This window comes from Hypomesus transpacificus, chromosome 14 (assembly GCF_021917145.1).
Source record: "Hypomesus transpacificus isolate Combined female chromosome 14, fHypTra1, whole genome shotgun sequence".
Lineage (NCBI taxonomy): Eukaryota > Metazoa > Chordata > Actinopteri > Osmeriformes > Osmeridae > Hypomesus > Hypomesus transpacificus.
This window is the reverse complement of record NC_061073.1, coordinates 2257349-2280379: the sequence shown is the minus strand read 5'-3', so window position 1 is coordinate 2280379 and position 23031 is coordinate 2257349. Positions and strand designations below refer to the sequence as shown.

The 23031-nt window shown below is 52.3% G+C and overlaps 1 protein-coding gene across 1 annotated transcript; it reads left to right on the top strand.

The window, feature by feature from the left end:
- The first annotated feature begins 553 nt into the window (after nt 1-553).
- On the top strand, nt 554-22509 carry ripor1 (RHO family interacting cell polarization regulator 1). The gene is given in 23 exon segments (XM_047034467.1): nt 554-748; nt 6514-6637; nt 7162-7311; nt 7454-7532; nt 7732-7755; nt 7916-7969; nt 10069-10221; nt 10452-10515; nt 10684-10727; nt 11341-11466; nt 11563-11711; nt 11976-12105; nt 14549-14808; nt 14810-15521; nt 16061-16218; nt 16485-16650; nt 17191-17326; nt 18184-18345; nt 18482-18640; nt 19052-19248; nt 19477-19560; nt 20237-20327; nt 20655-22509. Coding segments are annotated over 23 exon segments (3339 nt in total). The 5' UTR covers nt 554-729; the 3' UTR covers nt 20753-22509.
- The last annotated feature ends 522 nt before the right edge of the window (nt 22510-23031 follow it).

The window sequence follows — 23031 nt, the reverse complement described above, 5'->3', positions numbered from 1 at the left end:
AGTACTTGGTTGTTCCACGATAACGAATCTAGTTTTCAATTTCAGTAATGGTGTGAAATCTGAGATCTTTACTTTGCGACTTACAACCTCTATTTTAGCTTAGTTCCTTGTTCACACTATAGAAAAATATACACATTGTCATCACAAATCTCAGCATTGTGTGACAACTGCAGTGTGTAATTGCGACTGAATGAGACTGATCCCCAGAGACGAGAAGCACATCCAGCTGTGATGTAGTCTTCAAGGTCCCTCTAATTATCTTACAACATGATGCACACCAACACATACACACCAACTCACACAAACACACGCACACACACACCAACACACACTCACTAACACACCAACACACACGCAAACACACAGCATCAAAATCATTGCTGTGAGGGGCGGAGTCTCCTGGAAGTCTGAGGAGGGGAACAATGCCTGGTGGAGCAGGGAGAGGGAGTGACAGGAAGGCTGTGATGTCACACAGGGAAGAGGGGAGGGGGGCAAGGGGGGTCCTGGGAGGGGGACTGCCTTCCCGTTTCCTGGCAGCGCCTGCCTGCGCCGTCCTCTCCTCCCTCGCTTCCTCTCCTCCCTGTCTCTGACTGAAGGAGAGAGGGCCAGAGAGTGGACCAGGATTCTCCCAGGATAGAACTGTCTGTCTTCCCAGGAGGAGGTTGAAAACAGGACTGTGGGTCTGGTCCGCTGGGGAAAGCTTGGCTTGGATCCGCCCCACCTGCTACCATGTACAGCGGATATGGAGGTACAGCTCTTTGGCGCTAACTTGTCGTCCAACTGGCACTCGTGTTTTCAAAGTTTGACCAATTCTGCACTTGTGTTTCTGTCTGAAGTTCTCTGAAGTTCACCGAAACAGAAACAGTTCTCTGGTACTGTGGCTGGAACAGTGTGTGTGTGTGTTAAAGCTGGGCTGGATTGAAATTGGATGGGTCGTCACTGTCGGTTGCTTCTCTGTGTGTTTTTTCACATATCTGACCTGGTACAGGGTTCCAACTGCCTGTTAGCTCTCATGTTCAGCCTGTGTGCGTCTCTATGTGGGTTTAGTGGGATGTCCTCCAGTGTTTCATCACCTTAGGTGTTTTCTGCTTTTATACTCTGCCCATCGGTTGCTTCCAGATCTCATTTACTCACTCCCTTTCTCTTTCTGTCTCTCTGTCCGCCTTAATCTCTCTTTCATTCTGTCCTGCTGTGTGTCTGCAGTTTCAGCATCAGAGTGGTTTAGCCTGCTGGGCCCAGTGCTGGTTCAGTCCAGCTCCAGTGTTCTCATGGCACAGCTAGCGGGCCGGGGCTGTGGGGCTGTGACCATGGAGACGGTAGGCTGTAGGGCAGAAAAAGGTACCTGACTGGACAGGGTGGGCTGTAGGGCAGAGGAAGGTACCTGATTGGACAGGGTAGGCTGTAGCACCTAGGAAGGTACCTGATTGGACAGGGTGGGCTGTAGGGCAGAGGAAGGCACAGCCTGATTGGACAGGGTGGGCTGTAGGACAGAGGAAGCTACAACCTGGTTGTTATTTAAGCCTGCAAGTGGGCTCTTCCTGGCACTTCTCTTAAAACAGGAAGGACCCCTCCTCCACTTCCTGCTCCTGGAGGGGGAGAGGAGAGAGAGAAACAAAAAGCCACTGGTACAGAGGAGCAATACAAAGAGAGAGAGAGAGATTGAGTTGTGTGTGTGTGTGTAGGGGGGGGGGGGGGGGGTTACAGGGGCAAGTCTGTGGTCAGGGTTACAGGGGAGAGGGTATTAAGTTTGTGGTCACTTCAACCCTAGAGGTTTCAGCGGTAAGGGTCTAATGGTTGCGGTCTGGTTGTGATTTGGTTCCTGACTGTTGTGGCTCAGTTTATAAGACCCTGGTTGTGTTCAGTTTCTTTATAACAATCCGCAAGCCAGTGTCAGTGTTTTAGTCCGATGTGTGTTGAGACTCAGCTCTCAGAGGCAGGGGAGGAGGGGGAGGTGGAGGGGGGGAGGAGGGAGGGAGCGGGGGATGAATGGGAGGGAGGAGCAGAGAGAAGGAGTGGGGGGGGGGGAATGGGAGGAGAAGGTGAAGAGGAGGGGGGAAGAGAGAAGGGGGGGAGGCAGTGACAGGGGGCTTTTTCAGAACCTATCAGGAGAATGAACGGGAAGGAAGAGGACGCTTGTGTGTCCGGTGAGGGTCGGAAAGTCACATGACCACCTGACCCCATTTTTATTTATATTTCTTTGTTCAACGATCTGTTTCTCCGTTGTCAGCTGTCATGGGTCTGTAGAAGGAAGAGAGGCTGCCTCAACACTAACACACACGAATACACGAACACGCATTAATGAAACCCTACACACACTAACACGTTACACACACTAACACACGCTAACACATTTTAGTTGTTGATTAGAATAAGTCACAGTCGTTGGACAGACAGTCACAGAGTTGAGCCTATTTTGCATGATTGCAGAAGGTGTGGACCTGTCCTGATAAGACCAGTGTACTCTACAGGTGGGCGCTGGACACTATTCGTCTCTCTGTGTGTTTCCCGAGTTGTAGTCTCACAGCCTCTGTACTACATAGAGTCTGTCTGCATTCTGGTGTTGTTCCTGGAGGCAACCTGACTTGTCTGGTCCCTGTGTTGGGTTAGCAAGCAGCCATGTCTGTCTCTGTGTTTGGTTAGGGACCTCCCTCCCTCCCTCATCTTCTCCTCCTTTCTGTCCCCCTCCTCTTTCCTGGCTGTCTCCGTGGTTCTGGTCTCTGCTCCTGAGCCACGGGGCGACTGTGTCATTTCTGGAATGTCACAGGGAGACAGATGGGGGTGGGGCCAGCGAAGTAGGGCTCTGTCTATTGGCTTGTTTGGCTGTCTGTCTGCGAGAGGAGAGGTGTGTGTGTGTGTGGATCATCGCACGCACTGTATGTTAAACGTGTTACGTGTGGCCCGATGTTGAGGGTGGGCGAGGCGTGTTAGGGAGTGAAAATGTGTGTGTGTGTGTGGCGACATGTGGCCCCATGCATGGCTTTGTATTCTAGAATTGTCCTGGAGGGAAGCCAGTGAAAAGAACAATAGACATGCTGAGGATGTGTGTGCGTGTGTGTGTTTGGCCGCAGCTACCCAGTCATCATGGAAGGCTGTGGAAGGTCAGGGCAGAGCGTGTGTGTCTGTGTGTGTGGGCAGGGAGGGGGCCAGGGCCAGGGAGGGGGGCATGGGGGGGATGGGTTATGTTTGGAGAAGCCCATCACTGGCTGTCTGTATGGCCTGATCCTACTGTATTATCTCTGGACTGGTGTGGGTCTGCCTTCAGGGGACAGGTAGGACAGTCACACACACACACATACACACACACACGCACTCACACGTATACACACACACAAACACACACGCACGCGCAGACCGAATGAAAGGTATGGGCCGGGAGGCCTCCCTGAGATGGATATAGGACTGGCTGGCAGGATTGGGACTGGTGTCTGCCACTGGTTCCCTGGAGCCTTTACTGGGGGTTGTGAGTGTGGTCCTGGTGCATCGGGGGCGAGACGAGACGCCGGGACGATGTGTCGCTTACCTGTGTCCTGTCTGCCTCTAGACACACACAAAGTCAAGGATTCAACTAGTACAGGTGTGTGTAGCAGTGGAGATGTGTGTAGCGGTGCAGATGTGTGTGTGTGTCCTCCGAAAACACACTTTTTGTAGGTATTTTGTTGCTGTTGACTTGCTGTTTTCCAGAGTGTGATGCCTGTGTGTGTGTGTGTCCAGGCCAGATAGAGGCAGCCCCAGCAGTATCAGGCTGACAGCAGCAGACAGACTGCGAGCTCAGCTTCAGACTGGTTCAGTAAGATGTGCAGCCTGGCCAGCTCTCTCTCTCTCTCTCTCTCTCTCTCTCTCTCTCTCTCTCTCTCTCTCTCTCTCTCTCTCTCTCTCTCTCTCTCTCTCTCCCGCTTACTGCATGATACTCTATTTCCTCTTTTCAACACTCTGTCAGGCTCGGTTTGTTATTAGTCAAAGTGGGTTGTGTCAACATGGCGGAGAGAGGGAGTGGGGGAAGGGAGGGAGGAACGGGTGGAGGAGGGGTTGGAGAGAAGGCTGTATTTCTGTGTGGTCGTAACACAGACTAAGAAATATGAACTTTCTTCCTTGACAGGTTTCCCTGTTGGGAGAACCATTCGCCTAAAACCTCCTGTGCTGGGGGTCCGTAGAGGACTGCTGGGGTCTATAGAGGACTGCTGGGGTCTGTAGAGGACTGCTGGGGTCTGTAGAGGACTGCTGGGGTCTGTAGAGGACTGCTGGGGTCTGTAGAGGACAGCTGGGGTCTGTAGAGGACTGCTGGGGTCTGTAGAGGGCTGCTGGGGTCTGTAGAGGTCTGCTGGGGTCTGTAGAGGTCTGCTGGGGTCTGTAGAGGTCTGCTGGGGTCTGTAGAGGGCTGCTGGGGTCTGTAGAGGGCTGCTGGGGTCTGTAGAGGGCTGCTGGGGTCTGTAGAGGGCTGCTGGGGTCTGTAGAGGTCTGCTGGGGTCTGTAGAGGACTGCTGGGGTCTGTAGAGGACTGCTGGGGTCTGTAGAGGTCTGCTGGGGTCTGTAGAGGTCTGCTGGGGTCTGTAGAGGACTGCTGGGGTCTGTAGAGGACTGCTGGGGTCTGTAGAGGGCTGCTGGGGTCTGTAGAGGACTGCTGGGGTCTGTAGAGGACAGCTGGGGTCTGTAGAGGACTGCTGGGGTCTGTAGAGGACTGCTAGGGTCTGTGAGGGGTCTGTCGAGGGCTGCTGTTATCAGGGTCTGAGACAGCCCACCCCAGCAGGTCTGGTACAGTACAGTCCAGTACGCTTGGGGGTCAGATGGCTGGGGAATCGGGCTAGTAATCTGAAGGTAGCCAGTTCGATTCCCGGCCGTGCAAAATGACGTGTCCTTGGGCAAGGCACCTCGCCCTACTTGCCTCGCCCTATGTCCCTGTACTCACTGTAAGTCTCTCTGGATAAGAGCGTCTACTAAATGACTTAACAAATACAGCTCAGCCCTGCTGGTCTGGTACAGTACAGCTCCCCCCAGCAGGTCTGGTACTGAGCAGTGGCCTAGACAGGAGCCAAGCCTCTAATGCTGGAGCTGTTTACTTTCTCTGGAAGTAGACATCAGTCATCTTCCCAGAGCAGGCTGATAACCTGTTTACTTTGATTAACAGTCAAGCCCTGAGAATCCCCGGTGAGAAAGTATTCTCTCACTAGAAATCCACTGAGCAGAAATACCCTCTCTCTAGAACTGCACACCTACTCTTTATCTACAACTGCACTGACCACAACTGCCACCACATTTACTGATACTGTCTGTCTCTGCACTGGCCTGTCTGTGTGTGTGTGTGGTTTGGCCTGGTCCCCGGGTATGTTGTGTGTGTGTGTGTGGGTGTGTGGGTGTGTGTGGGGGTGTGTGTGTGTGTGTGGGGGTGTGTGTGTCTGGGCCTGGCCTGATCCCCAGGGACTGGTGTGTGTTTAATCTAGTCTTTCTCCCCTCATCAAAGAGGAGGGAGCGAGGGAAGGGGAAGGCAGAGGAAGTGGAGAGAGAGAGAGAGAGATGTCACTAATGCCGGGACAAAGTACCCTGTGTCACCACCCTGCTCTCCATGCCAATGCAGATTACTGATAATCAACTCAGACACTGAGTCACTCTGTCCATCCTCAGGCCTCTCTCTTTTTCACTTTCCACTTTGCTCTTCATCTCTTTCGCGTTCTTTTTCCCTCTCTTCTTTTCTGTCAGTGTGTTCTCCCCTCTCTCTCCCTCCCACTGACCTGGTGTCTCTCTGTCCTCGGTCTCTCTCTCTGTCTCTCTCTCTCTCTCTCTGTCATGCTAGCCACAGGAAGAGTGTAGGAGGGCGAGATAGAGAGACAAAAGTAACTTGGTATTATTGTATTGATTTTGTGTGTGTGTCTCTGCACCGGGTTTTTCCGGGCAAGTTTGGAAGCCGTGACACACACTTTCCTCCCCTGTCCTGATCTCTGCACAGGAAGACAGGGTGATGGGGCAGGCTAGATTAGCTGAACCGGATGTGTCCAGGGAGGTTTCTGTTAGACCTGGAGCCTGGAACCACCCGCCCCCTCCACCGACGGGCTGTGACCGGGACGTGACACTGGAACGGGACTGACCTCAGAGCTCTCTTACACACAACACACAGTCGCTTGGCTGGCAACTGACAAACATGTATGCGGATCCAGGATATAATGCTTTAATGATCGGTTAGGAGAGGAACACCGTTGAAAGTGCCGACATGGCTCACCCACAACACAACGGCGACATAATCACTGGTACAGTAAATGACTGGCTTTGAGTAGCAACGGCTTCATCAGTGAGACACCGTCCAGAAATCAGCTGTCCTCATTGGTTGACGGCGCTGATCTGTCTCCTGAGTGGTTTCCCCGGCCAGGGGGGGGGGGGGGGGTCAGGGGTCAGATTACACCAGCTGAAGGAGCTCTGGGGGCTTAGATGCGGCCCCTGGCTGTGTGTGCGACCGCTAAAACCTTCCTCCCCCCCAGCGCTCCCAGGAGTGTAACGGTGTGCTTCTTCCCCCTCCTGTCTCCCCAGGGAGTCCCTCGAGGGCAGTATCCACCATGTCGCTGTCCGTGCGACCCTCTCGCAGGGTGCTCACGCGCTCCATCACTAGGAGCCAGTCCTTCGCTGGGGTCAACTCCTACGACAAGCCCTACCGGTAAGAACACAGACACACACACAGACAGACAGACACACAGACACACACACACACACATTACAGGAAGACAGACACACAGACAGACAGACAGACACACACACACATGACAGGAAGACAGACACACACAGCCTCACACACGTACACACAGACACACAGATCTAAACTCAGACCGAGTGTGTGCTCAGCGGTTCCACCTGACAGGATGTCCTCTGATCTGAACTTCCTGTGTCTGTTGCTGTTGACGTCTCAGCTGTGCTTCAAACACGGTTGTCACGGCCACGCCTCATACAGACAGACATGCTGTTATTGTGTTTTTCCCTGCGTGTGTTTCTGTGTCCCTGCGTGTGTATGTGCGTCCCTATATCAGTGTGTGTGGGTGTGTGTGTGTGTTTGTGTGTCTGTATTTGTTCCTGTGTGTGTATATGTGTATGCACAGTACGTCCCTGGGTGTGTAGGGGACCAACCAGGAGAACTAAAGTCACAGATGACAGAGAGATCGATCTGATCTGATGATGCCGTTTCAGGAACCTATCAGTGTTCAGCACCCCGGGCCTGAGCAGGAAGCCGTCCAGAGCCAGCAGGATGTTCACCCTGTCCACCAAGTCCCCGCCCCCTAAGGTGCCCCAGCCTGAGAGGCTGGACGAGGTCTACGAGGCTCTGAAGAGAGGCCTGCAGTGAGTCCACACACACACACATGTACACACACACACATATATACACACACACACACATATATATTGACACTCTGAAGAGAGGCCGGCAGTGAGCCACACACACAGACACATGATAGTTGTGTGTGTGTGTGTGTGTATCCAGGTCATACCTGCAGGTGCACCAGCTGGAGCTGGAAGGACTGAGCAGACAGATGAGGGAGTCCAAGAGGAACTCCAGGCTGGTAGGTCACCACGCCAACGCCTCACCGCAGGGACCCGGGTTCGAATCCGGTCCGAGCCGTTTCCCTGTGTGTCCTTCCCTCCTCTCTCTCTCTTGTTTACATTCCTTGTCTCTACACTGTCTCTGTCCAAAAATAAAGCAGAAATGCCCTCAAAAGACACTTCTTAACATAATAACCATGTCCTTGTTTTTCCCCTCAGGGCTTCCTGTATGAGCTGGACAAGGTGAGTAAGACCCACTCATCTGTAGAACCCACTACAGAACCACAGTAGAACCACTACAGAACCACAGTAGAACCCTCAGGACTGTTATAGCTCCAAACAAACGCAATCAATAGATACGATAAAAACCGCCTCTGACCTGATGTGTGTGTGTCCTCTACAGCAAGTGAAGGTGATCGAGAGGTTCATGAGAAAACTGGAGTTTCATCTCAGCAAGGTATGTCTCCTTTATGCGTGTGTGTGTGTGTGTTTCCAGACACACGGCTGCAGGTCATTTGTATCAAATGTGATGATAAATGCAACTTCACTGCCCGGCCCGGCCCCTCCCCTTCCTGCTAACGGAACTGTCCTAGTACTTATAGTTCAGTCCTAGTACTTATAGTACAGTCCTAGTACTTATAGTACAGTCCTGGTACTTATAGTACAGTCCTAGTACTTATAGTACAGTCCTGGTACTTATAGTACAGTCCTAGTACTTATAGTACAGTCCTAGTACTTATAGTACAGTCCTGGTACTTATAGTACAGTCCTGGTGCATTAGAGGAGGTAGGAGGAATATTATCTTCACATTACAGCTGCTGGACGAGGCTGCACAGTTGTACAAATCAAGGAAAGGCAGGAATCTTCCTTCTCTGACTCTCTCCACCTCCTCCCCCTCTTCCTCCTCCTCCCCCTCCTCCTCCCCCTCCTCCTCCTGCTGCAGTAAAACTTTAAAAGGCTGGATTTTGTTTGTTTCTTTCACCCCCTGGGGTGCAACGGAGTCTCCGTGGCCAGTGTGTGCGTGTACATGTGTGTCTGTCTGTGTGTCTGTACATGTGTGTGTGTGTGTGTGTGTGTGTGTGCATGCTTGGGGTACAGCCACATGTGTTTATGTTTACATTCACATGTGCCAGTTTATAAACAATACGAGTGTTATAGAATGCAGTGTGTGAGTGTATATGTGTATCTTGGCACATGAATGTGTGTGTGTGTGTGTGTGTGTGTGTGAGCTTCAGAAATGAGACTGCATAAACCCCTCAGGCTGCTCTCTTCTGCATTGCAGAGGATTTGGTACTTTCCTCTCTGTCGTTCCCTTCTCCTCCTCTCCCTGTCCTCTCCTCCTCTCCCCCTCTCCCTGTCATCTCCCCCTCTCCCTGTCCTCTCACCCTCTCCCTGTCCTTGTATCCTCTCCCTGTCCTCTCCCCCTCTCCCTGTCCTCTCCCCCTCTCCCTGTCCTCGTATCCTCTCCCTGTCCTCTCCCCCTCTCCCTGTCCTCTCCCCCTCTCCCTGTTCTCTCCCCCTCTCCCTGTCCTTTCCTTCCCTGCCCCCCTCCCCCTCTCTGCCTCCCGCCCTCCCCCCAACCCCCCCTTGCTCCACAGGGGTCTAGTTAGTTCTGCTTTAATCAGCGTGTCCCGGTGGAAATGCATTCTGGGAATAGCAGGCTCAGTTGGAGATCTGCTGTGCTCTGCTCAACGTCCTGGTCAGAATTTGACCTCTGACCTTGCCCTGACTTAAATACTTGTAAGTGCTGATCCCTCAATTCGGTTACCTCCTAACCTGGAGGAGTGGAGGAGAGGAGAGGGGTCGCTGGTTCATTAAAGAGGAATTGTTCAGTCGTTCAGTCTTGGTACCCCCGCCGAGGGCGTTTGCGGGACTTGATCCTGGATTGCCGTTGGGTGTGTTTGTGTGGAAACTGGACCTAGGGCACCTGCGTGGGGGGGGGGGGGGGGGGGGTACAGTGGAGGACTGGAGGGCAGGAGCAGAGAGTGTTGTGGTGAGAAGTGGGTCATAGTGTGAGTTGTGTCTTAAGGGGTGATGGAGGAACTGATGGATTGGGAGGAGAGAGAGAGAGAGAGGTGGAGAGTTTTTTTTTTCTTCTCTGTGAATGAATCTCGACTTAGAGCCATGTGGTTGTGCGCTGATTCAGAAAAAAACGGGACAACACACACACACACACACGCGCACACACACACACACACACACACCTCTCTGACCTGGATAGACTGAGGCATGTTGTGGAGGAGGTGAATGAAAGTTTAATAGGAGGATGTAGACAGAGTGATCTCATGTGTCTGTAGTGTCTTTGAGTGTTGGGGGAGGGGGAGGGGGAGGGGGAGGGGAAGGGGGAGGGGGAGGGGGAGGGGGAGGTGGTCTGCATGTCAACGGCTGACGTGGCGCGTATGACAGAGAGAGTGGGGAGGGGGGGGGGGGAGGGAGAGGGGGGCAGAGAGAGAAAAAGAGAGAGAGGTTAACAAGAAGGAAGTGGCATACAGCCATTTAGTGTTGTTGGGCTAACCCTTGTTGGGCTAATGTGTGTGTGTGTGTGTGTGGGGTCAGATCGAGGAGCTGTACGAGGCCTACTGTCTCCAGCGGCGTCTGAGGGATGGAGCCAACAAGATGGTGAAGGCCTACACCTCCTCCTCCCCTGGCAGCAAGGAGGCCAGGGAGAGCCTGTCTGAGGCCAACAAGGGCTACAAGGAGTACACCGAGGTGAGGGGGGGGGGGAGGAGGGGAGAGGAGAGGAGAGGAGGGGAGGGGAGGCGAGGGAGGAGGGGAGGGGAGGACATGTTCTCTGTGTAAGATCTCTCCCTCCCCCTCTCTCTCTCTCCCTCTCTCTGCCCGTCTCTGTAATAAAATACAATAACAGCTGTGTTTAGAACATTCTGTTTGGCTTGTTAAGTATGTCTCACAACTCTCCCTCTGTCCCTCCTTCCTTCTAGAACATGTGCATGCTGGAGAGTGAGCTGGAGAACCAGTTGGGGGAGTTCCATGTCAAGATGAAGGGTGAGAAGATTCTCTCTCCTTACCCTCCTCATCCTCTCATCCCCTTCTCATCCCCTCCCTTTGCCCTCCACCTGTCCTCTAAAAGACCACAGGTTTGTTGTGGGGCCTGTTTGGTGTGTGAGTGTGTGTGGGCTTTGTGTGTGGGTAACAGGTGTCTCTGGGTTGCAGGCTTGGCAGGATTTGCAAGACTTTGTGCCGGAGACCAGTATGAGGTGAGCTGTTTGATTTCTTTCATCTCCCTCCCCCTTCCCTCTGTCTCTCTATTATTCTCTCACCTGTCCTGTGCCCTACACTGCCTTATCCCGTGGGGAACTCTTTGGGTATTTTCAATTAGAGTCGATGACAAAGAGAGCTTTATGTGGGGTGACTCACAGCTGAGCTGGACTTGCAATATTTAGTGTTAATAGTAGCAGACACTAGTAGGTACTGTGTACATCCCAGAGGGGAAATTGCTGCGTTACAGCAGACAAGACTTAAAAAAAAGTACAAATGAATGTCAAATGTACAGGAAAAATACCACAAAAAGATCAATACAAAAAAGGGCTTTTAACGGAGTGACACAGGGTACAGTCACAAATGGACTAACAATGGAATGCAGGTGAAACCGATGGAGACTGAGGTGAACAGGTTGGCGCCGGGCGGCCCGTGTCGTCGGGCTGGCTTTGACTCCTGCTGTTTGACTCCTGCTCTGTTTGACTCCTGCTGTGTTTGACTCGTGCTGTGTTTGACTCCTGCCGTGTTAGACTCCTGCCGTGTTTGACTCCTGCCGTGTTTGACTCCTGCCGTGTTTGACTCCTGCCGTGTTTGACTCCTGCCGTGTTGCAGATCTTCATGAAGTACGGGCGGCAGCGCTGGAAGCTGCGGGGCAGGATCGAGATCAACGCCAAGCAGGTGTGGGACAGCGAGGACATGGTCTTCCTGCCGCTCATCACCGACTTCCTGTCCATCAAGGTAGGGAGGAGCACACACACACACACTCACATCAACCACAGAACAGCACCGCACTGATCCTGCTGACTCCTAACGGATGCTTTCCCGGTCTCTTAGGTGACGGAGCTGAAGAGCCTAGCCAATCACGTGGTGGTAGGAAGCGTTTCCTGTGAGACCAAGGATCTGTTTGCTGCTCTGCCTCAGACCGTGGCTGTGGACATCAACGACCTGGGCACCATCAAGCTGAGCCTGGAGGTCACCTGGAGGTGAGTCATTCAACCAGCCAGCCAAGCCAGCATGTCAGTGAGTCAGTCAGCCAGCCAAACAGTCAACCAGTCAGCTAGTCGATGCGTGAGGCCTTTTGATTCTTGATGAATGTAGTGGTCCCTCACAGCAGAAAATATTTATGTATCTTCTCCTCTCTCTCTCTCCCTCTCCCTCCCCCTCTCCCCCTCTCCCCCCTCTCCCCCTCTCCCCCTCTCCCTCTCTCCCTCCCTCCTCTCTCTCTCTTCTCTCTCTCTCTCTCTCAGTCCGTTTGAGAAGGACGACCTGGTGTCGGCAGCGAGCACGGTCAACAAGCCTCCAACTGTCAACAAGCGTTTCTCTACCTACAACCAGAGTCCGCCTGACACCCCGTCGCTACGGGAACAGGCCTTCTACGTGAGTCTCACCCCCACCAGCCATAAATATGGACGGATCCGTCCATGCCCATACATAGACGTACATAAATAGATATGTCCGCACATGCATGTCCATATATGGACATATGGATCCTGTTTTGATTCCCCCCCTTCACACCAGCCTCATTCCTTGTCCAGTAATCTCTTGATCAGTGTTGTCGTAGTGTCTTCAGGACAGTTGTGAACAGACCCACAGGTCATGTAGACGACGGAAGGATGATTCATACAGGGGCTGTCTAGTTGTCTGGGAGTGTGTGATGTTGTCTAGGATTGTGCGTGTGTAGTTGTAGATGAGTGAATGGGGTGTTGTCTAGCAGTGTTTGTGGTGTCGTTTTCAACGAGTGGGTGTGTAGTTCTAGATGGTGTGTATGTGTGTATAGTAGTTGTAGACAGTGTGTGTATAGTGTGTGTGTAGTTGTAAACAGTGTGTGTATAGTGTGTGGGTGTAGTTGTAGACAGTGTGTGTGTGTGTATAGTGTGTGTGTGTAGTTGTAGACAGTGTGTGTGTGTGTGTTTGTAGTTGTAGACAGTGTTTGTGTGTTTGTGTGTGTGTGTGTAGTTGTAGACAGTGTGTGTGTGTGTAGTTGTAGACAGTGTGTGTGTGTGTAGTTGTAGACAGTGTGTGTGTGTGTGTGTGTGTGTGTGCGTGTGTGTGTGTGTAGTTGTAGACAGTGCGAGTCGTCCATTCTGGTGTCATGTGATCCTCCTGGTTCTGACGTGTCTCCGTCTCTGTCCTTGCTGCCCGTGGGACTGTGACCCCCCCTCACAGCCGTCCCTGCGCAGCATGTCGTCTAAGCAGCGCTGGTCCCTGCTAGACGTGTTTCGTGACACGCTGGCAGAGCGCCTGTCTCAGAGCTGCTCCTGCAGCGACGTCTCGTCCACGCGGCCCGGGAACGTGACCTACTCCGTAAGTCACAACTCTGGGGCTCTAGGCCTGGGTAGAACCCCAGCTAGAGTTTGTAGAGCAGGTCCACATCCCTGTAGTTCCTGTAGAACCCTGTGGGTAGACTATGGGGAACATAGAACCTAGTGGAATACCGAGAACATAGAACCTCACCCTGTAGAAGTTCTGGAACACAGCATGAATCCTGCCATGGAAGATCTGGTCTCGAACAGGGCAGCCCAACCCTGTTCCTGGAGGAACACCATCCTGTAAGTTTTCATTCCAACCCCGGTTGCATCAAACATGATCCGGCTTGTTAATCAGTTAATTAATAGCACCAGGTGTGCTGGATAAGGGTTGACAAGACGACCACACGGTAACCTCCCAGGAAGACGATTGTTCTTGTTGTTCGTGTTGGTAACGCAGCAGTAGCCGAAGCAGTGATTAGCGTGTACAGGACAATAGGCCTGTTATAGGTTGTGTCCTGGTGTTTGGTGGCGGGATCCAGACTGCTAGACCCTGGCCAGCCTACCTCTGGGGTACGCTGCTGTGGACCAGTCGGCCTGAATGCTCCAGAGCAGCCATGGTCCGGGGAGAGGAGGAGGCCGGGTTAGGCGTGGTTCTGTGGGCATGTGTAAAACCTGTACAAATAAACAACTTGATTTGGATTCTGATTAGGGAGTTTGTGAGACAGGTTTGCTTGTGATTAGGGAGTGTGTGAGACAGGTTTGCTTGTGATTAGGGAGTGTGTGAGACAGGTTTGCTTGTGATTAGGGAGTGTGTGAGACAGGTTTGCTTGTGATTAGGGAGTGTGTGAGACAGGTTTGCTTGTGATTAGGGAGTGTGTGAGACAGGTTTGCTTGTGATTAGGGAGTGTGTGAGACAGGTTTGCTTGTGATTAGGGAGTGTGTTAGACAAGCCTGGCCTCGGGCCAGTCTGGAGGTCTGTTCTGGAACACAGTTCCCTGCTTCTGCCTGGCCTGGCCTCCTTTGGGCATCCCATCTCAATTCAACAGTGTCTCAGTTACATGAGAAGCGTCCGTTTCTATCCAGACCAGGATAAGGGGGAAAGGATCTTTCTGTGTGCCCAGTCTCCTGTTCTCACATATTGTAATTCCAGATCTGTCAAACCTCTCACCTTCTCTAATAGCGTGCAATGTTATAGTCTATTGACATGATCTCTCTCTCTCTCCTTCCCACCTCACCTCACCTTACCTCACTTTCCCACCCACCCACCCTCCCTCCGTCCCCCTCACCTCACCTCACATCCCCACCCTCCCTCCCCCTCACCTCACATCCCCACCCACCCTCCCTCCCCCTCACCTCACATCCCCACCCTCCCTCCCCCTCACCTCACCTCACATCCCCACCCACCCTCCCTCCCCCTCACCTCACATCCCCACCCTCCCCCTCACCTCCCCTTCACCCTCCCTCCCCCTCACCTCACATCCCCACCCTTCCCCTCACCTCCCCTTCCCCCTCCCTCCTTCCCTCCCTCCCTCCCTCCCCCTCACCTCCCCACCCTCCTCCTCCCCCTCTAGAACATGCTGCGTCGCCACGAGGAGGCGGAAGGCGGCACGGCGTGGTCCAACTCCTCCGAGTCCTCGGACGACTCCTCCTCCCCGCAGCCGTCGCTAGGGACGAGACACACCCACAAGACGCTGGTGGCCCCCGAGCTGCAAGCCGCTGCCCCCTCCATCCACATTTCCTTCTCCCCGCGAGACTCCGCCTGCTCCAGCCCCGCCCCCGCCCAATCGGAAGGCCAGGGGGAGGAGCCGGACGCCGTGGCGGGGGGGCGGCGGCGAGGAGGACGCCGGGAAGGGGGCGGTGCCCAATGGCCACGCCCGCTACTCGCGCTCGCTCAGCCACATCAGCGAGAGCAGCGTGGACGGGGCCTTGACGGACAGGGCTGCCGGCGAATCGGTGGAGCCGTCGGAGGTGACGTCGCTGCTCTCCGGGATCTCCGTCAACGACATTGAGATGGAGATGCCCGCCAGGTCGGAGCTGATGCCGGTTAGGATGGCCGTTCCCCCCAGGGAGAGAGCGACGCCGGCAGCAGATACTCGTTCGCAGGGCTCAGGGTCTCCGCGCACGGAGGGGCTGGGGAAAAACACACCGCCCAGGGGAGAGAAGAGAGGGCCAAGCCCCTCCCCCAGCAGGACTGGGCCTGTGGAGGCCAAGCTAGACTCACACACACACTCAGACACACACGCACCAACACAGCCACCAACGCAGACGCCCCAACATGCCCAGGGCGACTGTCTGGCCCCGGGCCAGCAACCAGAAGAGGGAGCCCAGATGTACAGGGCCCACCTGGTGTTGGTGGAGGCCGTGGAGAAGCCTGGGGATGGAGTAGAGACTGAGTCCAGCCAGGGTGAGGGTCAGCAGGCTGTAGACAGTGGGGTTGAAGAGGCCCTGGGGGCTGTGGTTTCCTCCCTGGATGACTACAGAGGACAGTTCCCTGAACTGCAGCTGCTGGAACAAGAACTACGACTATTGGAGAACATGCTGACTGTGAGTTACAGTTCTGTCCTCCTGTTTGTGTTTGTGTGTGTGTGTGTTTACTTGTAATGTTGTAAGAGAATTGCTTTCATTTGTTTTCCTTTCCTCAGTTAAACAGCCGCTAGGGTGTTTTGTGCAATGAGCACCACCCAGTGCAAGCTCCAGTTGATAAGAGAGAGAAGAAGGGAGCGAGACAAGGAGAGAAGGAAGAGGAGAGGGAAAGAGTTAATGAAGGAGAGAGAAATAAGGAGAGAGAGAGTCATTGGGGTGTTGTGAGAGAGGAGGGAAAGAGGGAGAGAGAGAAGGAGGGGCTAGCTAGATTTCAGTCTTCCCAGAATACACCATCTCCCCGGGCGTTGGAGGAGGGAACAGGGTGGGACTTCCTGTCCCTCAGGTTTAAAGTTGAAGTCCCACAATGCACTGGTAGATGTGAGGGAGATCAGTGTTATCCCTGGGCATCTGCCTGCACGCACACACACACACACACACACAGTGAGATAAATCAACTCCATAACAAGATTGTGTGTGTGCGTGTGTGTTTGTGAGAGCAGGGTCGTAGTCAGAGCCGGACCTCGAGCGTCAGTCTGACTGTGGAGACGGCTCTGGGCAGCTTTGACTTCCTCAACACCTCCGATCTGGAGGAGGAGGAGGAGGAGGAGGAGGAGGAGGAAGAGGAAGAGGGTGGAGGGAAGAGGAACAGGACTGACAGGTCAGTGTCTCCAGGCTCACCTGTTAATACACTCACCCAGATCCCTCAAACAGCCTCGGGTGTCCACTTCAACATTGTGCAAGCCAACGAGCCAAGCGATGCAACCGTGGTGCTATACCGCCACCTGTTGGAGAGTTTCAGCAACACCTCTCCATGCCAGAGTCGTAAACGGTACCAAGGCTTGGAGAACATTCGCTGGGAGGTGATATGGATGTTTTCAAGGCTCTGATGGGGTCTGATGTGTGGTTGTTGTTGTTGCTGTGCAGTGCTGGCCACAGCGCCCCCTGCGCTCCTGGGGAGGAGAGTGCGGGGGAAGACGAGGGGTGTGAGGAGAGAGGCTGGGACGCCCCCTCCTCCCCCCTGACTACAGGCTGCCCTGCTCTAGACCGCACCCTGGTGGTGCACCTGAAGAACTGCAGCGCACAGCTGCTGGTGAGACCACACACACTCAAACACACACACACTACACTTACGCTCGCACGGATGTACGCAACACTCACACGCCACACACACATGCACTCCTCTCTCCTCATCTTGAGGTTTAGCTGTCCTAACACGGAATTGATTGTACAGATACAAGGAAAGGTTTAGAGACGGATTAGAAACATGGCTCATATGACTTTACTCCACTTGTGTGGACCTGTGTGTTACGGTGCTGTATGTGTGTCATGATCCTGAGTGATGGTGTCTCATAATCATAATCAGAAGGTTTTTATTCGCCATGAATGTTTGCACAAACAAAGAATTTACTTTGGCAGGGAGGTGCATACATTAAACATATAGGAATATTGAAACTTAAATATGTGGACTAACTATACAAAAGGAGCAAAGTCTAGCTAATACTAAGGGGGGTCTAGCTAATACTAAGGGGAATAAAAAATAAAATGTAAGTAGCCGTAATTTACAATCTAACCTAAAAATACAGATAGTGCAAGAGAACGATACAATACAATATGATGTGTGTGTGTGTAGCGTCTGGGGACGTTCGGCCCTCTGCGTTGTGGTGAGATGTACGCTCTGGACCGTCTCCTGAGAGAGGCCCGCGTCCTCGAGCTCATACGACGCGTCGCCAAGGAAACGCCTGGGGCCGTCACCCAATCAGAGGAAGGTGAGGTCACCGACCGGTCTCAACTCCACATAGAGGGTTAGAGGATTGATTGAGTTTGAAATTCAGGACAGATCCCAATGTCATACACTGTCTTGAGGTGTTAGAAAACAGTCAGGACACATCAGCAAATTGTAGACTGGTTTGTGTCTACAATTTGATGCCTGCTACCATCTCTTGGTTTTGCTGGCATCACCTTGTGTGGACTGGCAGACCTCAACCACCCCTAAGGACTGACTGTATCTGAAACCCAAACAGGCGTGCAAGGACAGCCTAGTCAACCTGACCTCTTGAGTGCTCAGGACCGATAAGACGTCCTCTCAGAGTTAGCTGGAACAGTCCTGGAACAGCTAACGGAAAATTGGCCTGGATAGTTAAATGTGGCACATTTACATGATGGGCACGAGGATATTACGGGATGATGAAGTGATATAACAAAGCGCTCATGTCAGGGGGCGTAGGTGTGTTTTCAAATGTGGGTGGGACAGATTTGTTTTACTAAGTGAGGATGAGGCTGTGAAATTACATTTAGTCATTTAGCAGACGCTCTTATCCAGAGCGACTTACAGTAACTACAGGGACATTCCCCCAAGGCAAGTTGGGTGAGGTGCCTTGCCCAAGGACACAACTTCATATGGCTCGGCCGGGAATCGAAGTGGCGACCTTCAGATTACCAGCCCGATTCCCTCACCGTTCAGCCACCTGACTCCTTAACTTATAAGAAATATAACTTTATTAATAAAAAAGTGTGTTGGAGAGGGGGACATCTCTCACCTATGTCTAATGAAACCTCGACACCCTTGGCTCGTAAACAAACATAAACATCCATCCCTGTGTTTGCCCTCGTATCTGTGGAGCAGTGGTTCCCCAGCTCGAACAGTGCCAAGGGGCGGCGTTGCTATGGCAGCAGTGCACAGAGCAGGGCTGGGTGTACAGCGTTTCCACAGAGACCTTTCTGGCAGCCCTGGCCAAGACCTACGCCTGCAAACTGCCGGACAGAGCCTCAGGCATGGCCGACACAGGTGAACCTGTTTGCTGACTCTGCTGAATTTGTTAAATCGTAGTAAAGATATATCTATTATGTTGAAAGCATGTTGTATGGGGACTCCCTGGGGGCTTGTGTGTGTGTGTACTTACTTTGTGCGTGTGTGGGTGTAGTGTTTTTGCGGTTGGTGGAGAGGATCCTGGAGCGCCGGTTGCCACGGCGAGGGGGCGGAGCCTGCATGGACATGTTGACGTTGTTCCAGTTCTGGAGCTACTTGGAGGCTGAGGGGGTCAGCGAGATGGACACACACATCTGTGAGCTGGCAGAGGAGGGTGAGACACTCATACACGCTGACAGACACACACACTCACACACACACACACACACACACTCACACACCCATTTGTGAGCTGGCAGAGGAGGGTGAGACACTCATATACGGTGACACACACACACACACTCAAACACCCATCTGTGAGCTGGAAGATGAGGGGGGCACGCATACGTTGTTCCCTCCGAAACTTCAGACTTGAACCTCACTGCTTATTGCGCGTACCCCGTTGGCTAAGGCCTCACCACAGACTCCTGGGTTCAAATCCACGCCTGCATCCCGCATGTCTCTTCAAACGCCCTTACATCTTCTGTCTCTCTTCACGGCGTCCGTCCCATTCAAACAGAAACAGAAAAGTGGCCTCTGTCGCCCCATGTTCCATAAGCTCCTCCTCTTTCTCCCCCTCCTCCAGTGTGGCTGGTCCAGAGCCTGCAGGCGTGTGAACAGGAAGCCCTGGTGCGGGCGCTGCGGAGGCCTCCAGAGAGCAGTCTGAAGAGGGAGGGCATCCACGCCGTGGCCCGGCTGCTCAGGGACCCCAGGGCCAAGGTCTCCACCTCGGCCAGCTCCCTGCTCCGCAGCCTGGCCGACCAGCCCCGACACAGAGAAAGGGTGAGGAAGCGTGTGTGTGTTTAGAAATAAGTGTGTATATGTCTCTGTCCTCCCCCAGAACCAGAGAGAGGTAAAGGTGTGTGTGTGTGTGTGTGTGTGTGTGTGTGTGTGTGTGTGACAGAGAGACAGAGAGACAGACAGAGTGAGTGAGAGACAGAGGGTGTGTGTGTGTGTGTGTGTTCAGATGTAACTGTCTCCATGCATGTGTGTCGCCCTCCCCCCCCCCAGGCCCTGGTCAGCTGTCTGGAGCTCCTGGAGGAGGAGAGTGTGGAGACCAGAGTGTGTGGCTGCAAGGCCTTGGCCTGCCTCAAGGTGGGTCTGAACACACCACCTCCCCTAGTGAAGCACACAGGAACACACCACCTCCCCTAGTGAAGCACACAGTACAGGAACACACCACCTCCCCTAGTGAAGCACACAGTACAGGAACACACCACCTCCCCTAGTGAAGCACACAGGAACACACCACCTCCCCTAGTGAAGCACACAGTACAGGAACACACCACCTCCCCTAGTGAAGCACACAGTACAGGAACACACCACCTCCCCTAGTGAAGCACACAGTACAGGAACACACCACCTCCCCTAGTGAAGCACACAGTACAGGAACACACCACCTCCCCTAGTGAAGCACACAGTACAGGAACACACCACCTCCCCTAGTGAAGCACACAGTACAGGAACACACCACTTCCCCTAGTGAAGCACACAGTACAGGAACACACCACCTCCCCTAGTGAAGCACACAGTACAGGAACACACCACCTCCCCTAGTGAAGCACACAGTACAGGAACACACCACCTCCCCTAGTGAAGCACACAGTACAGGAACACACCACCTCCCCTAGTGAAGCACACAGTACAGGAACACACCACCTCCCCTAGTGAAGCACACAGTACAGGAACACACCACCTCCCCTAGTGAAGCACACAGTACAGGGACATCCCCACACACGTAAACATGCTCCCCTCCTCTTCTGTTCCCCAGGCCAAAGAAAGTATAGACCAGCTGGTGTACCTGTGTCGGACAGACAAGGAGGATGTGAGAGATGCAGCCAAACAGGCTCTACTGGTGCTGGGTAAGAGACGGCAAGGCACTTCACCCTACTTGCCTCGGGGAGAACGTCCCTGTACCTACTGTAAGTCGCTCTGGATAAGAGTGTCTGCTAAATGACTACAATGTTTACATTTATATTTAGTCATTTAGCAGACGCTCTTATCCAGAGCGACTTACAGTAAGTACAGGGACGTTCCCCCGAGGCAAGTAGGGTGAAGTGCCTTGCCCAAGGACACAACATCATTTGGCACGACGGGGAATCGATCCAGCAACCTTCTGATTACTAGCCCGACTCCCTCACCGCTCAGCCATCTGACAATGTTAATGTGTTTGTGTGTGTATCCCACAGGTGAGGAGGGGAAGATGGCCCACCGCCACGTGGAGACATCTCAGGGGGGCGTTCCTCGTCTCTTCACCCCTGGCAGTATGGCTAGCACCGCCTTCTAACCCCCCCGCCCCGCCACGCCAGGCACACACACACCACACCTGGTTTCCACACTGCTACCCTACCCTGATCATGAACCACACACACTCTTACTGTACGCTCCCAACAGCACACACACAAGAACACACACACACGTATGACCACCCTACTGAACACACAAACCTGTGTGTTCAGACCACACTGAGACCACACTGTGGCCTGCAGCACGAGGAAGTCTCTCGCTAAGCCGTGGGACAGGAAGGCAGGAAGTTGAAGAAGCTCAATCTGCCTTACATCACACCTAGACCTTCTAAACCCACCATGAACTGACGGACTGGGAGAGAGAGAAAGGGAGGAAGGGAGGTATAGACAGACAGAGGGAGGGAGAGAGGGGGAGGAAGGGAGATATAGACAGGGAGGGAGAGAGAGGAAGGGAGAGAGAGAGAAGGGAGGTATAAATAGAGGCAGTGGGAGAGAAGAATGGATTGTTGCGACAAAGGAAGGGATGGAGGTATAGACAGAGGGAGAGGACAGGGGGTCAACATCCCTTTTGGAAGGTCATATTCTATATTACACGAATTGAACAAATGTTGAGCAGGCAAACGCACTTTTGATCTGCTCAGCTTGTGAAGAGCCTGATGTCTGAGTGAGAGTGGTTGGTCCCCTTCAGTCGCACTCCCAATCAGTCACCAGTGACAGAGCTGAAGACAGACTGTGATTGGAGGAGCACTGCTGGAGGACTTTCCTCTGTGGACTGTGATTGGTGGAGAAGCTTTCTTGAGGTTGATGTTGCCATGACACAGGGTCTGGCCAGACCAATCAGTGCCATAATTCTATACCATCACTCTATATTCTTATATACTCCACTGGAAGTGTACATGTTATATCACTGTATAGTAATTCAGTTGGCACTGTCAGGACAATCGGAGTAAATGTACTTGTGTTTTTGAGTGACGACGCCTCCCTTTCTGGTGGTGATGATATAGCCTGCTGAAGATAGTGAGGCTGGGGGCTGGGGGGGATTTCCCTGTTGTGATTACTCTAACGAGTGAGGTGAACCAGGGGTCGATGGAAAGTTACGGAGCACCAGGCTCCCATCGCTCTCCCCTTTCAGAGGAACAGACTGAAGTTCTCTGAGGGAAGAGGTGGAGGTGACTGATCAGTGAGGTAGTGTGTGTGTGTGTGGGGGGGTCCATGGTGTGTACCCCTGTAGATCTCCCACCTGCTGCTTTCATCACCTGTTGTCTCCAGGACTTCACAGCAGTGATGTCGTCTAACAGAGAAGAACACAGCACACTGACTGGTTTCACTAGTTGGATGTGAATGAATTTGCTTTGCGGTTTCTTCCACTCAAGTAGAGGTTGGATAAACTGTACCGTTTCAAAATAAAAGCCACTTCTTCAGTCACCCCTCCTCACTACCGGCTCAGAGTGGCAGACCAGTTCAGCTGGGAGCGCTGGATGTGGCTGTTTCCTGAATGTTAACGCAGCAAAGCTCTGAATGGGTTTCTTCAGTGTCTAAGTGCCTCAAGCTCTGGTGGAGAACCATTTAATGAAACATAAAAACAGAGGACATATCTTTATTTAAGAATGAATAAATGCAGTGCATACACATATAAACATTGCTGCAAAGTATATTTTCCTTAAGATTCACTGATTGTTTAGCAATAAAACACCTGATTTCCTTTAATTTTTTTTTTCTATAAAGTTTATTGTCTGGTAATTTATGTTGCCTGGCATCAAATGTAAACAAATTATTAATAAAATGTGTTTCAAATGAAGTTTCCTGTGATGTTTTTAGAAGGGGGGTAAATAAACAGATACAAACCTTTTTTTTGTTTTGTTTTTTGAAAATGTACAAACCATACATTGTAACATTGATACTCTTTTAGTACCTGAAAGGTACAGCACATTTGCCAAATGGCATAATAACATTGTAATGAAAATTGCACATTTTTTAATAGAGGATTAATAATGCTGGATTTCAAAGGAAGTGAAAAGGAAAAAATCTATAATATAAAAGGGGAAGTTCAGTTCAATTAAGGTTCGTTGACATCGTGGGAAAGTGTTTTAGCATATCATACAATTCTTGTGCTTTTCTTCCGTTTACCAATTTTAAGGACTTTAGGTATAGCCTAATTAAAATTCATTTAAGAAAAAACGAAAATTGGGGAATGATTTCAAGACGATTTTTCTGGATAAAAAACTGTACCATATATGGTATAACATTGCAACAATTCATCATTTTGGTTTTGCAGTATCATACCAAATGTAACATCGTCTCTTGAGATAAAAGTTGGGAA